This window comes from Branchiostoma floridae, chromosome 12 (genome assembly GCF_000003815.2).
Source record: "Branchiostoma floridae strain S238N-H82 chromosome 12, Bfl_VNyyK, whole genome shotgun sequence".
Taxonomy (NCBI): Eukaryota; Metazoa; Chordata; class Leptocardii; order Amphioxiformes; family Branchiostomatidae; genus Branchiostoma; species Branchiostoma floridae.
Window position 1 is genome coordinate 16,328,017 of NC_049990.1, and position 16,280 is coordinate 16,344,296.

The 16,280-nt window shown below is 42.0% G+C and overlaps 2 protein-coding genes across 3 annotated transcripts in view; one reads left to right on the plus strand and one right to left on the minus strand.

Moving 5' to 3' along the window:
* Positions 1–208: 208 nt before the first annotated feature.
* Positions 209–6,900, minus strand: LOC118427550. Its single transcript, XM_035837388.1, has 6 exons — positions 6,827–6,900; positions 3,983–4,105; positions 2,549–2,680; positions 1,937–2,072; positions 1,269–1,361; positions 209–598 (listed from the first exon to the last, which is right to left on the minus strand). Exons 2-6 carry the CDS (start codon positions 4,076–4,078, stop codon positions 414–416), a joined length of 642 nt encoding a protein of 213 aa, XP_035693281.1. The 5' UTR covers positions 4,079–4,105; positions 6,827–6,900; the 3' UTR covers positions 209–413.
* The window catches only part of LOC118427549 (alpha-aminoadipic semialdehyde synthase, mitochondrial-like), an 11,403-nt gene continuing 1,881 nt past the window's right edge, over positions 6,759–16,280 (plus strand). Inside the window, exons 1-10 of one of the 2 annotated variants that reach the window (XM_035837385.1) lie at positions 6,759–7,157; positions 9,666–9,838; positions 10,221–10,397; positions 10,851–10,941; positions 11,306–11,373; positions 11,921–12,067; positions 12,669–12,747; positions 13,160–13,287; positions 13,749–14,056; positions 14,827–14,938. In XM_035837385.1, coding sequence (XP_035693278.1) covers positions 9,674–9,838; positions 10,221–10,397; positions 10,851–10,941; positions 11,306–11,373; positions 11,921–12,067; positions 12,669–12,747; positions 13,160–13,287; positions 13,749–14,056; positions 14,827–14,938 — 1,275 coding nt within the window. In that variant the 5' untranslated portion in view covers positions 6,759–7,157; positions 9,666–9,673. The remainder of the gene's footprint in view (positions 7,158–9,665; positions 9,839–10,220; positions 10,398–10,850; positions 10,942–11,305; positions 11,374–11,920; positions 12,068–12,668; positions 12,748–13,159; positions 13,288–13,748; positions 14,057–14,826; positions 14,939–16,280) is intronic. The other variant, XM_035837386.1, reaches the window with a different exon arrangement.

Sequence of the window (16,280 nt, forward strand, 5' to 3'; positions counted from 1 at the left end):
TGATAGTTCTTCTTGGTGTTAGTTGCAAAGGCAAACTTTCCATTACTGAAATGATAGTAAACTGAAGTGCACGATGTCTGCTAAAGTGCCTTATGTGCTACTAGAATAATTATAGTAATCATCATATGACTACATGTATGTGCCTATCAAGGTTCTCTATGGTTCTCTTAACTTATAGTGTCGGATGTTTTCTAAAGAGTCTTATGCATTACTGAAACGATAGTGCTGTATTTTTGCCAAGGTCAATTATGCTTCACTGAACACTGTAGAATGTTTGCTAAGGAAACATACGTATTACCAAGCCAACTACCTATTGCTAAAACATTTAATAATGATAATAGTGTGGAAGTTTGCTGAGGCCCCAATATTTTATTACATTGAAAGAGCTCGGTTCGTGCCGATGTCTGGCAATATTACAGGACTCGGAAGACGAAGCGAACTCCGGTCTTGTTCGGGTAGAAGTCCGGGAAGACGTCACGTGAAACTCGTTCCCAGAGTCCCTCCTGCTCCAGCCGGGCCATGGCGGGCTCCAACTTGTCCTTGTACGCCTCCAGTGTGTGGAGGAACTCTTCTCGCATGATGATGCAGATTATTCCTCCTACAAGCAAGAAATAAACAAAATCTTACATCTTTTCGTCCTGCCTGTTTGCGGTTACCCCATCTTTTTCCTCACATCCTGTCACTCACAAACACTACGTGTTTCACGTCCTAGGTACAAAACTAGAACAGGGTTCATAGTAGTGCTGGTGCTGTTTACTACTACTACTACTACTAGTATTATTACTACTACTGCTACTACTAAACTACAACTAATACCACTACTGCTACTACTTCTACTAATCTCTGCTTTAGTTTGGGAAGGAGTTTAGCCGGCAGAGGAGTTATAACGTTATTCGCCACAGCTTTGAATGAAACTTCTATGTCGGCTTAACCCTTTCCCAAGCTTATGATACTATCTTATACCACGGATCTGCTCGGAGATGATACCACTACTATACAGTATACTACTACTACTACTACTACTAAACTACTGCTACTGCTACTGCTACTGTCATTCAGTCCATACAGACTATGGCAGATTAACTGCACACAAATCAGCAATTAGTGCCCCCACCCCCGAAAAAACAGCGCTACAAGAAGTCTGCGAATGAGGCTACGTCCAACCTGATTCCGCTTCTGACGAAAGCTCAACCAGGCCGGGAGCTTCCCAATGACTCGATTTGTTGAAAAGATGTTAACTGTCTTTCCCAACGTATTGTTGAACATACCCGGCTTGACGACACGGATGAGCTCCGGGAAACAGTCGTCCTTCAGGTGACCGGTGGCGAACCCGCCGCAGCATGCGATGGCGTCATACGTGTCTGTGGTGTATAAACGTTGCACATGTAGAACTACACACTCAAACCTTTACCAATTGTACAGCAGCATACCAGTAACAAATGCATATCACAATTCTAAGGGGGCTTCTGGTGGTGTATACAATTCAAGCGCTGCCTGGGTACCGGTACTTAAGTCAAGGGTACACAGCAATGCTATGGATGTATTTTTTAACCGATGTCGCACCGGGTAGCTCATGGGCCTTTCGTTTGTTCTTTTGGGTACTCGCCGGTACAGATAACCCTACCGCATACCGTTCTCTATGAATGTCCAGCTAACATTACCGTTCTCCATGACTGAACTAAACAGGACTACTTTTTGAGAAGGCCATATACATCAGGGCACTCCGGCCATCACTAAACAGAGACGGCAGGCGATATAAACTTTCTGGCACGTTTGACCAGTTGCTGACGTCACGTTTACGCAAGCTCACATGTCAATGTTAATGTTTGGTTTGGATAAGGCCATTATGTTATTAATCTGGGTCACCGGTATAACTTAGTGTTGGTAGAAAGTTAAGCATTGTACTACACATTACTCTATGCCCAGTCAAACCTACCGTTCTCTATGTCCAGTTGTTCCGGACCGACAAAGTCACAGATCAGTCGTCCGTAGATGTTCTTTACTTTTGCCTCGTCCAACATTTTCTGGCTGCAGTCGACAGCGTCCATGTCGGTAAAGCCCATCTTTTGAAGCTGCCGGGAGTGAAGACATAAACTTTTCAATATGAAACAAAATCTTATTATGTGTAGCAGTATTACTGAGTAATTCAGTCTTTATATTTTTAAGAGCCCAAAACAAGAAAATACAATTAGGCGAGAGGGGGGGGGGGGCTATGTAGAGCTTGGCTACACATGTACAAACACACACACGCGCGCTTGCGCGCACACACACATGAACACATATATGTATATGTATATAACATAACATAACATAACATGACATAACATAACAAATAAAACACACAGCTATACAAATACAAACTCACACACAAGCACACAGACAGACACAGACAGTACACACACACACATACTGTCACCTCCCCACAGACAGACAGACAGGCATACACACACAAATGCACACACATTATCCCCTCTTCAGAAACACAGAGAACACGCACACGGACACAATCACACAGACAAAAACAAGCTAAATGTGTTCTCATTCTCACCTCTTCCCCGGCCAGTCCGGTCCCAGCCGCCACATCCAGGATCCGAATCTGCCTCCGATCCGGCCCTGTAAAAGTCTCGGCTAGAGTCTCAGCACAACACCGTGGGGCTATATAGCCCAACTCGGCATACTCCTGCCGGGGCCGAACAGTCAATGTTTGACATTCAAGTCAATGTTTAAGCGAATAACCCTATTCAGACGGGGGGGGGGGGCTTTTGAGGCCTGCGCTAACTTTGATGTCCTATAACGCCAGAACGGCTTACGCTAGAGCCACCAAATTTGGTGAGTTTTCCTAAAATATTGTTGGCAACAATTTAATGAAGTTTGACAAATTTTCCATTTTTTCTTGTTGCCATGGCAAACGTTTCTTGACAGGCAGTTTTGCCAAAAATCACTATTTTTGGTTCTAACAATGTATTTTTCACATTTATTTGCTATATTACTGCGATTTTGTTACATAAATAAAATATCATATTATTTAGAATATATTTCATAATCATATATGCATAAATTATGCTAATTTGATGACGTCATCAGCCCAAAATCCAAGATGGTGGACCGAATGACCAGATCAAGAATAACAAGCTAATTATCAATTAAAATTTGTAACTACCTGGTATTTTTTCATCAAAAACCATCTAAATGAATTAGTTTAGTCTATTTCCATTGCCCTTTGTGATTATTTGCTGCAAAAAAAGTATTTTTTAAAAATCAAGGTGGTGGATATAATATGGCGAGGACCAACTCGTATCTTAGATGTGCATGACGTCATTTTATGACGTCATATTGACGTCATTGACGTTGCTATTGGCAACGCAAGGCGCGACAAACATTATTATTCTGTTATCTGCACTTGTTACATTTTTGTAGCATAACTTGAAGTTTTCTGAGAATACCCTTTTTTCATGGGTTTGACCAATATAATCAAATTAATGACGTAATAATTACGTCATTTTACGTCAACGTAACGTCAAACGTCACATACTTATCAGATATTATGTCGACATCATGTCCTAAAAATTTGGTGACCCTACGGCACGTCGTTTTAGAGTTATAGGACTTAGAAGTGTAGGGCCTCAAAAGCCCCCCCCCCCGGTCCAGGGATGACCAAAAAAGCCCGGTCTGAATAGGGTTAAACAACGCACTACACTTATAATGCTTCAGCAGCATATTTATGTTATGCAAGGAAAATATCAAAGTGTAAAGCTTTTTATTATCTACATGAAAATATAGATACTATTGCGCGCGTGTGTGTGTGTGTGTCTTTCTTAAGTTTGTAATTGTGCAATAATTTAATGAAATGTCTCTCATCTTGTATTTCATAATTATTGTTTGGTTTTGCAATACCTCCTCAAAAGTACGGGGTTCCGGTAGAAAAGGACTATGGAAAATCTGATAAATTACAAATGGTGAGTTGGCAACGTTTGGCTCTTACCCGGTCATATGACGTAGCCCAACCGTCATAGTTCTTCCTGACGCCCTCTAGCGAGATGTTCTGGTTCCACGGCACGAAAACCATCTCGTTGGACATGTTGGAGCCGATGTTTTTCTGCTGCAACTGACAAGGAATCAAGAATTAAGTAAAACGTTAGCCAATGCACACTCTTAGGCCGGCTACACCCCTTTGCCATCTTTTGATACTATCTTATGCTAACGAAGCATCTGCTTGGAGATTAAAGGCAACCTAAGCAATATTAGATCATTGGAAGTGGAAATATTCTGAATAAGGCAGTCTGTATAATGTTGACATCTAATGCACTATTTAAGCACATTTACACCATTATTTCATAAATTGAGCTGTTAGAAACTGCGCAGAAACAAGTCACACAGGGATTCCTGCTCAAGGCCTAATTTTGGAAGGTTCCAAAAGCAAGGAATATCCTCGTGCAACTTGTCTCTGTCCATTTTTAACCACTCAAAGTATAAAATGATTATGTACATGTGAGAATACAGTGCAGTAGTTGTCAATATCATACAGATTGCCTTATGCAGAATATTTCCAATATTAATTCTGTAATATTGCATAGGATGCCTCAAAGCTACTTCTAAAGTTACTTGTAATAAAGTACAGACTATTCAGTTTTATTAGGCTAATTAGACTAATTGATTATCAGTCTAATTATGTCTCATTAGCCTAAATGGTCTTTATACTCATGTAAAAATGAACATAAAACTAATTCTAAGACAACTTGTAAATCGCAGGCCAAAATTTCATGCAAATCACCTAACAATGGACGTTTCATGGACACACCCGATGCTGTTGTCAAAAAGTAAAAAAAAAAAACTTCCTTTTCAGAGTAACACATTTTGGAATCAGTTTTTGCTTTCTAAAGTCGATTTATTATCTTTGGCTCCATTCATGCAACAAAGAATCATTCACAGTACTTCATATTTTTTCGTCAACCAAATATTAAAACGTTAATAGTACTTCCCCAAATAAACTGCTTTTAGGACATTTCGCATGCAAAGAAATGTTGTTGGAAAACAAAAAGAAACATTCGGTAAAGGCAAGCTTCTGTCGCTAAACGTAAACAATCTTTTTGCATTTCAAATGGGAGCATTACTACTAGACATCACCACACTCTTTTTACAAATGCATCAGGGTGTTTGACCTAGAAAACAGAGGTCCTGGGCTCAAACGTTCCTTGACATATCACCAAAGTTGATGTTGCTAAAAGGGCTTCCCCCCCCCCCCCATATTGTAAAAATTGGGTTGAGGAAGTAATGGGCAGTAGAAGGAGAGGATTGGGCTCTTTCCTGGACACAGTGGATAACAACCCAAGACCTTAGAAAGGCTATGTGACTACAAGATTGTATACTGTCAACATGATATACTAGTATGTAAGAACGAGGAGGTAGTTATAACCTCCTTGGTCAGTACAAGTTTAGCTTTACAATGATTTTTGCTCGTCCCCCTTGATTTACGAACTGAGACGGATTTTGTTCTAAGAAGATAGATATTCAATAAAGAAATAGATAAATTTCTGTTGCTAGCAAGCCCATTCTTACACACTAAGACAGAGCTAGCCACTTTCCCAAATGGCTAAGCAATGAACAGGCCAACCTCAGGTCTCTGCCAGAGTTGCAGCTTAAGCCCCGGTCACAAAGCGCGTACGATTCCTTGCGATTCCTTCCGATGCGCAGGATAAGCGCAGTGCGTCGTAAGTCGGGGGAGAATCGGAAGCAATGGTTTAAGTATATAAAGCCGTGGTCACAAAGCGCGTAGTGCATCGTACGATGAGGTCATAAGAGCGTGCCTGCGTCAATCGCAGTGAATCATAGTAAATCGGGGAGCGTCGTATGGCGAAAAATAGAGCTGAAATGGATTTTGAACATGTTCAAAATTTCGCTATCGTCGTAAGATTTTATTTGCCCCCATAGCAGACTTCATTACGGCAATTTTTGTCTACTGATGAGGTTATAGATTTATGAATTGTTAGCATGTTGTGATGGTTTCAGTTTTCCCTGTTATTGTGGATATTGACGAAAAGGGAAAATATATCAGTCGCAACTGCCACAGTCGCAAGCAGAGAACAGCGCGCCCCGCACAGGTGATGCAGACAATTGTGTGATCGCTTCATGCACGTGAGTTTATAATTAGATCAAATCTAAGCTCTCGTCGGTCTTGGGTCAGTTTACCATAATCGTAATAACCATGGGGACCGGCTCGAACATAAAGGCAGGCTCTATGAGTCGGAAATATATATGATATAATGCTTATGATATGATTTTTGTATGATGGCATATTTTTGTTGATAGCATATCATGGTACGATCTTCGAAAGAGCCTGACACGTAGTGCCGGCAAGCAGGCCGAGATAATCATACCAGTACTCACGCTTGATTTGAACTTTTCTTGTAATGCTCTTGTTGTCATGGTCTCTTTTAATTTATTTTTTACAGTTAAATATATTATAGGAAGGTATTCAACAGCTAAGTCCAACATTTTGTTGGTTAAAGAAGCACAAAAGCGGCCAGGCGGCTATTCAAAAGAGACACAAGTGAAAAATCGTACGACGCTGGAAAAATTTTGAACACCATCCGATGCGTTGCGATGGCTGATTTTGCTTACGATTTTGCTGCGATTTACTGCGCTCATCGTACGATATGCGGAATATACCATCGCAAGAAATCGTACGCGCTTTGTGACCGGGGCTTTAGCAATAGCTATGCCTGTCATTCAGCAATTTACTCTCAGGCTGAGCCCATATGTGGGTTTTAAGTATGAAATCAGCTTCCTCGGAGATGTAGAAAAGTTTGTAAAGTAAATACATTCTCACCTGAGAAACAAAATGACAACAAGGATGAAATGCTCGCAGTGCTGACCTTCCCGGCCTGTTTCTGTCCAAATTGAAACCCGAGTTGTCTGTTCACTTAGGCCATACTTATGTGATTATATGTATGACATTCGCTGATGGAATCGTCCTGATTGGCTAGGGGCCGAATTATCCGGGTGCCGAATTGTCTTACTTCCAACCCCGTGTCAGGGGTGAGAATGATAGTGTGTCTGATAAAAACTCACCAGACAGGTTTGGACATTTCAGACAGACGTGACACAAGACGGGTCAGCCTTGCCAGGTCCACAACATCGACGTCCAGTTTATCTCACAGGTGAGAACATACTTAAGTACAAATTTGAAACAATTCTAGGTCGCTGCGAACATGGCTTGTTAAGTCAGGCTCCGCGTATATTCAAGTTCGTATGAGTTGCGTATTGATACTTTTGGCCTCGGTATGTTTGTTGGGAAGAAATTGTTGTTCTTTGACCCCCGTGGCACGGTGCAACCTGCCAGTTATCCAACCGAAAAGTCGTCATCAAACTTTAAATTCCATTCAGTTCATCCCCTGAGAGGTAACACAAAGATTTTCACTGTGCAGCATGACATAGCGAAGCTCGTCAAACTGAAGACATGTATCCTCCAATCGCTATCTATTGGAAAGGGGGTCTTACACGAGGAGCTGTTAAACTAGTATTTTTTTATCACTAGGAGTCAAATATTGTTGGCTGTCAGTCGTATAGAACAGTAAGACTAGAACAGTTTGTCTTTTCTGTATCTATTTTTCAAATACATCGTGTTCACGAAATTAATATGGGCGGTAACTCCATATACGTGGCAAGGTAGTTATAAGTTAATTGGTGGAAAAGTACTCGAAGGGAACAGAGCCTCAGGTAGAGTGGATCGTCTAACAAGTGGAAATATGTCAACAGAGCAAACTTTGGATCATTAAAAACTTCTGTTGTCTGATCCTATGGACATGGTCCAAGCTTTAAATGTACGTAGGAAATTATTACCTTCTAAAAACTAATAAAAAGCATATGTGTTGTTTGGCTGTTGATTCTTTTTAAAAAGACTACAATTAGAATATTTCTTTCTAAATTCTATGATGAGAGGATTTTTTCATCATATATGATAAATGCTGTTTTTGACTTTCAAACATCGATCATGAGGCACTCGAAATATGTCAAAAACGTTTTTATTCAACGCAATGTTAATTTCATTCATATGGTTCGGTGACTCCGTTGTGCTATCGCGCGATCTTCCTGCGATCAGACACGAGCTTTCTTGAAATAGACGGGCAAAATCTAGCCGTCAGCGGTTACCGATCGTTTAAGCCCGGCACATCTTGCGTTAGAATTCTTCTACTTCCCACATCCTAGTCCAATGGAAACAAAAGACTATTTCAAGACAACCTGCTACCAGGGCGTGGTTTTCACGTGTGTAATTAAAATTCAAGCGACCCCCAAACCGGTTGGATAGGGCATTTAAGTATGTAACAGTTTGAAAGTTGTTGAACGGCTGACATAATTATGTGTATGTCCTTAGGCTCTTTGGGTGGAGACCAACTTCCCTGAATAAAGCAGCTCTAGACTACAGAAGGGGTGTTATTTCCAATAAATAGCTATTTTAGGAATTAAAACTGCATACTACTTCATTGTATGCGATTAAGTTCCCGCGCGCGTCAAAAATGCTTTCCGTATACTGAATTCCAAAAGGACCATCTAATTAAATCAATCAAGCTCAGCCTATGGCTGAATGCAAAGTGTCTGGCAAGGCCTGACAAAAGTTGGATTACGAAGATGATCTAGGGGTGATAAGAGAAACTAGCCTTTTTATGTGCATATCTTATCAACAGTTTGCCTTCTTTGTGTGCTAATCGCCCCACATGCGTATTTATGATTTATTCAAGATGAAGGAAGACAAGTGTCCATTTATATAGAAATGCATTGGTACGGTTTACATGGGGTTGGTGAGTGCCATATTGTTTTACAAGATACATGTCGTGCATTTCACAACAAGCGGAATTTTGCAAAAAGACGTATGAAATGTATTCATCGCTATATATTAATCTATTGGAAAATAACGTCCCCTTCTGGAGTCTAGGTCTCTTTCAAAGAGGCTACCAGGAGGCTTTTCAGCATGAAATACATGTACAATATCATATCAGTGTAAATTGCTGTAGGACAGATGGAAGTGCGAACGTTTGGGTACATTTTGCTTCTGTTTTTACCTCCGTCAAAATTGAGGTATTATTTCGGTCTGTTTGTGTTTGCAAGATTGTTCCTTCTGGCCCGGGTGCACCGTGCAAGTTCCGCCATTTTATATACTTTTATTTTACTGACTGATAGAATATCTAGTTAGAATTTTCGAATTCAGAGCTTAAAGAAAGTGTAATAGTTGCTTTTCACCGGTTTGAAATCGGTTGCAGAGATAGATGCTAGTTTTAGTTGAGAGAAATGCCGTCACAGCTTTCCTCGGTTGCCAAATACTAGTAGGTTATCTTCCGCAATAGATATTTGCTCAACGCACATGCGCACTACCTCGCGGAGCAGAAATCTGGAGGGGCACAATTTTGGCTTGGCAAAAGGTGTCGGAAAATGGTGTAAGTGGAGATTTGCAGGATGGAAACGCTGGTTTGGCTTGGGTCCAAAGTTGTAGGCTTAGCCTTGTGGTGTGTCCAAAGTCACACAGGAACTTGAGGAAGTCAGGAAAATGCATGGATTGGCTTGTCTAGAAATTCATATTAACGAATAAATCAAGACATGCAAAAAAGTCAGGAAGTCTTTCACGAAGGTATGAAACCCTCGATTTCTTTGTCATGTTGTTTGTTTGTGCCCAGACAGAAGAATGCAGTTCGTGGCTAACAACCATCCCGTTCTCGGGATCAGGAGGGAGGATTACAACACCTGGGAGTCACGCGCACCGCTCTCTCCTGCGCATGTGCAGAATCTCGTCTCCAAGGGCGTCACCGTTCTGGTGCAGCCGGCCAGCAAACGGGCCTACAGCGGAAAGGTACGGGCATGCAATTCTCTCTACCCTATACACAGAACCTCACCCGTGGCCTGCACAATACTGCAGAATAGAATTTTTTACAATAGTTTTGAATCTTATTTTCCCGGTCTTGCTTTGACCACCCACTACCGCCATGTTATGCCAAAGGCTTCAAAGGCACTTGCTGTTTTCTCTGCTTAGCGCTCACCATTTGTGAAGAGTATACGTATGGTAGTTCAGTACACAGACCACTAGCCCCCTATTGTACATAGCGATTGCACAAAAACTGTGTGGCTCAGGGCCACAGAAACGGAGATGGGCGCCGGCCTATGTACAATTTGGTGCGGGATGGATAACTAAACTTGTCAAAGTCTTTACTTTGCGACGATTTATAACCCCTCAGGAGTACCAGGAAGCAGGCGCGCACATCCGAGAGGACCTATCCGAGGCGTCAGTGATTCTTGGAGTTAAGACGACCCCTGCCGAGAAGTTGCTGCCCAACAAGACCTACTCCTTCTTCTCACACACTATCAAGGCTCAGGATGCCAACATGCCCATGCTGGATGCCATCCTAGACAAGGTTAGTCCATGGTGATAAACACACCGAAACAACACACACACACACAGCACACACACACACACACACAAACACACAAACACAAACACACACACAGCACGCGCGCGCACAAAAACACATGCACACACACACACACACACAAGCAAACACAGATACAAACACGTGCGCACACACACACACAAACACGTAAACGCACACAAACACATGCACACGCACATACACAGACACATACACATACACACAAACACGTACACTTGCACATTGCACACAACCAGAAGGCTAGTTCCAGCAGGAGACACAACTCTCCACAAGGTACACTGCTAAACACGCACACAGAAAAGACAACACGCATACAACACATACACATGCATATATGTACCCTGACGTCTGTTGCAAGAAGTAACGTATGTAGACGTATAACATCAGCAGAGATTTTTCGACTGTATTTGTCTACAGAACATCCGGATCTTTGATTACGAGATGATGCTGGACGAGGCCGGAGTCAGTCCCGTGGCGGGGGCGATGGGGAGGCTCGCCGGGATCTCAGGTTGGTCACTATTGCTCATACAGGCAAAGCTACTTCTTCGTGGTGCATTTGGCACCATGAAATTTGAACTCTCTCAGCTTCAATCTCAACCTTGATCTATATCAATGTAATTGCAACAGCGTCGGGGTTGTATTCTGATGCACATGCACGAAGAATTAATCATAGTAGCAAAGAGACCCCAATTCTATGTTAGTACATTTACATCCCACTTCTGACACCATGTTGTGAACCCTGTACCTACATTGCCACCAAGATCAATGTAGGAATATACCACTACGTGAAAAGAATAGGTTTAGAGGTATAACATGCAGTTCTATATCTTGATGCTCTTTCATTAACAAAACTTCATTTCCTCACACGTAAGGAATGATCAACATTCTACACGCCATGGGAACTCGCCTGCTAGCACTGGGACATCACACACCGTTTCTGGTGAGTAGTACATATAGTTGCGCTAGATAAAAAAAGAATCAAATGATTACTCAAGGAACTGGATATAATTTTGTAACGTTGCTCGAGTAACTACTTTTTGCGTGTCTTATTATTTGGATCGAAGTATTCATAGTTCTTGAACAATGTTGGCTGTCAAATATTTACAGTTCCAGCCCCCTTAAATGTCCAACATTCATCATATCTCCTTTCCTTAATACTAATAATCGTTATGTTATTGTTTTCATTTTTTCCGTACAGCCTGCATCTTACAAAGAGGGTCCCACTCTGATGTAGATATGCCCACGCGTGCATTCTGATTTAAGGTCAAAGTTGAAAGCCCAGGCATATAGACTAAGACTTGACTTGAGCATTGACATTAGACCACAATGCAACGCTACTCCACATGCGCACTTGTGACTGTGAGCTGGTTTATAGCCCCATTCCCTAAGTAGAATAATAGCCCACAAACCATACACCCGTTTTAATATCTGTTTGCCACAATCACCGTTGCCGATTTTGATATTTAGCGTTTCTTGTTTTTTTTCAGAGGATAGGACCAACCCACAGTTACAGGAACATCGAGATGTGCCGTCAGGCCGTGAGGGATTGTGGGTATGACCTTGCCCTGGGGAGGATGCCGGAGTCCATAGGACCTTTGACCTTCCTCTTCACTGGGTCAGGATACGTGTCGAAGGTCAGACAATAATCAACAAAAATGAAGCACTTACAGAAAAGCAACATACATTTGAAAAAGGATAGAATATTGAACTCGAATACGATTTGTCCAATGTATGTTGAATATGCTTGGTGATTTTTTATGATTAATTGTGCATCAAACAATATGGTATTTTCTGGGCGGTAGTTTGAGAAAGGAAGTTAAAAAGACCTTCTTTGTTTGAGGATTCAATTGTTATCATTCAAAGCGAATGGTTACAGTGTGTCTGTTCCTTCTAGATGAAGTACATAAAACAAATGTATTTTGTCGATGGTAGTTAGAGAATTCAGTTGCTGCTATTAATAGCGCATGATACCATTAGGAGCACATGAAGATTTAGAACTTCTTATTTATTACAACCAGACTCCGAGTCTGTTGCAACCTAGTATGTTACTGGCGGTGTCGTTCCCAGGATGAGCTGGTGATGTTGACAGTCGTGTGTGTCGTTCCCAGGGTGTGCAGGGGATGTTGAAGTTTATGTTTGTCGTTCTCAGGCTCTACAGGAGATGTTAACAGTTATATGTGTTGTTTCCAGGATGTGCAGAAGATATTGACAGTTATATGATTGTGTATATTACAGGGTGCTCAAGAGATGCTGAAGGAGCTACCTGTCAAGTTTGTTGATCCAACCGAGCTGAGAGACGTCTGCGCTTCAGGTGATAAGTTTGCTACGGTAGCATGTTATGATCCTCGAGCACGGACCCATAGGGCCCCTACTGAAAGCCAGTGAAAGGGACCTTTATCCAGTTTAGTTTATAATTGCTTAAAAATGACAGAGTATACAGACGCAGAGTGACAGAATTTATAAGCTCACATTGTACCGGCCGGGGAAATCCCCCTAGCTGTTTGGCAAGTACACTTAACGAATGGAACAAGGCTTAAAGTCACGTCCTTAGGACTCTTAAAGTAGCGTACGTACAACAGCTGTGATTCGAACTCAATACCTCTCAGTTCAAAGGCACTAACCACTGGACTAACACGCTATTGTGGTACGTCACGTTATCATATACGTCAAGTTTAAGTCTGCTTTAAATCAACGAGTAACAACTGTGTTGCTGGTACCGTTTCCAGACACGACCTGTGTTTACGCCGCCGTTCTGAGGCGACACCACCACCTCCGGCACAGGAACACCGGCCGGTACGACGAGAAAGACTATACGGAACACCCGGATAGATTTGTCTCCACATTCGCCGAACAGGTTTGTGCAAACGTTGCGGATAAGTAGTAAGCAGGACGTATCATAGGCTACGTGCCGATGAGTTACGTCTCGGAAGAGTAACCTTTCTGGCTGTGCCAAAAGAACGTCACTTCGATCAGTTTGAGGCACTCAAAAACTACGTTTATTCACTATTGAGAAATAAAGTTCAGTCGCACTACAACGACATCGGTATTACGCCTAGCAGTATTGTTTAAATCCAACATGTCTGGATATCTATAATACTACTAGTCTGTAACCATATCCAGGTCCTAGTCTTTTGAGACTGACTAACAGTCGTGTTAAAGCCACAGGCTAGTTGGGCAATCTTGCTGGTTGGGCATGCTGAACGGCCAAACCAACACATCAATGATAACTATGAATCTATTGGTATATCAGAGCTATATCATCTGATATGAATCTCATATAAAAATACGGGGTCGCGTATTTTTTGTCCTTTATAGTTCGCTCCGTACGTATCGTGTCTGGTGAACGGCATGTACTGGCCTCCAACCGCACCGCGCCTTCTCACCAACGCCGACCTGCAGGGGCTGCTGGGAAACAACATGGCGGACAACGGAGTAGTTCCCGGATGTCCCAACGAAGGTCCCGCATGTCCCGACGAAGTTCCCGGATATCCCCGCTTGCCCCAGCGGCTGATCGCTGTGAGCGACATCTCGGCAGATGAGGGCGGGTCGCTGGAGTTCATGACCCAATGCACCTCCATGGACAGCCCGTTTGAAGTGTCTGACGGGACAAAATCTGAACCAGGGTACGGTCATCAGTCAAATTTTGAAGACATGCATTGAAACAGTTTGTGCTTCTCTATGCAAATGTCTGTTGACAAACTGCGTTGAACATTACAGACTATTATGCGCACGTGTTCCTTTCCTGCATTTTTGTGTACCATCGGTGCATGTTATTAGTATCAGTTATGACAAAAATTTATTGGAGATAAAGTCATTTATTGATATAGCTGATTTTCGAGAGTCAACAAGTTAGGGACTTCGAGTTTATGTTCTGAAGTGATTAGTCATCAGTATTGATTCTACAAAAGCTAAAGTGGTCGTTGTAAATTTGATCCATGTGTACTTTTGTGTTTGAAGAAAGTTTAGCATTGTACTCAATTTATATATGGACCGGTAGAAACATACAGATAGGATTGCAAAGTTAAACGCCATGTGTCCGTTATACATTAGTAGTTTTGGATAAAGTGCGACTAAAAATCAGAAGATAAATATGATAACCATAAGATAAAGATGCTGCGATTAGCCCAGTATTACAGACTGCTATGCGCACGTGTTTCTTATATGTATACCTCTCAGTACCGGGACTTCCACTTTTGCTGAACGCTGAATTGTCGTGTCCTTTCAAAGGCGACCCCTGGCGGTACAAACCTAAACCGCCTTGCTTTTGCTAAGATGTCAACCTCAAAATTATGTGTGGAGTCCATTCAGCCCAATTTTTTTATTGTCATGTTTCTTTCAGTACTAAGAGGTATTTTCTACGTAACGCTAATACACATGTGTTGTTCCCCCAAAGGATCATGGGGGATGGTGTTGTGGTCTGTTCGGTGGACAACCTTCCTGCGCAGCTGCCGCGTGAGGCGACGGACATCTTTGGGAACCAGCTGCTGCCCTACGTCTGGGAAATGGTAGGCTCGGGGTCAGGAATTATGGTTCTAGGTTGATACGTTCATAAAGCTTTAGGGAAATTCCAAACCGTTTCCTTGACATGAATCCTGTAGGTACCAATTCTTGGCAAAACGTGTTGTTTTTTGTACAGTGGGGATAAATATGTCAGGCTACAATGACTAACAACTGGGCTGAAGTGGGGTGTCCATGTTAACAAAATAACAACCAAGGCTAAACAGACATTGGGAGTAATCAAACGCAACTTGTGGGCATGCCCAACCAGGGTAAAATCACTTGCATACACGTCACTAGTAAGACCTAACCTTGAATATGCCGCTACAGTATGGGACCCGTATACAAAGAAAGACAAAGATAAACTTGAAAGGGTACAGAACCAAGCTGCCCGATTCTGCACAAACAACTATAACAGGGATTCTAGTGTTACCAAACTGAAAACAGATTTGCAGTGGATGTCACTTGAAGACAGAAGGAAAATGTCCAGACTTTCCATGATGTACAAAATGACCAATAAACTGGTGGACGTACCAACGGATAAGTATCTAATACCAGCTCAAAAAAAAAGAAGAAACAGTCATGCCTTCAAATACCAGAGTTACCAACCTAGGATTGATGTGTTCAAAAATTCGTACTTTCCCAGAACTATCGTAGAGTGGAACTTGTTATCACCAAATACAGTAGGGGCATCTTCTCTCGGTAGTTTTAAAGAACGCTTGCAGATAGATGTGCAAAAGTTAGGGGTAACTAGTCGTTCGGTGTAATATAACCAGCTGCTGCCGCGCCGCGTGCCTGCGAAGCTGGTGTGTTACGCCGAACGGCGGTTATACCGGCTCTATAGATACAGATACAGATACAGAATGCATGGCTAGTTATCAAAATCTAGCGAATAAACCTCCGAGTGAGCGAAGCCCAAATATGGAAATGAGTATGAATATGAATATTGGTCAAGACAGCCGGACTATATGATCTGTTCATAGTTTTACCTAGTTAGTAAAACACATTTAATTATAACAACGCCCATTGTAATAATCCACCGAGTGAGCGAAGCTGTAGATCCAAATATGGGAATGTGGGGTTAGGATTGTTCAATATAAACAGACTATGATCCGTTAATACATTTATCTGGATGGCAAAACTCAGAAAACAAAGTTCTTTAAACATAACTGAATATTCTCTACATTCTTAAAACGTTCGAGTGATAGTCTGTAACCTCCCAAAGGCGATTCTAATTGGTTCTACTTCGCACTGCAGTTTGTAGAAGGGAGGTTTTTGTTATCTTGACTACATGTATATCATAGAAGAACTTTATTGCGAAACGGCCGCACACGGAACAATGTATGTTAT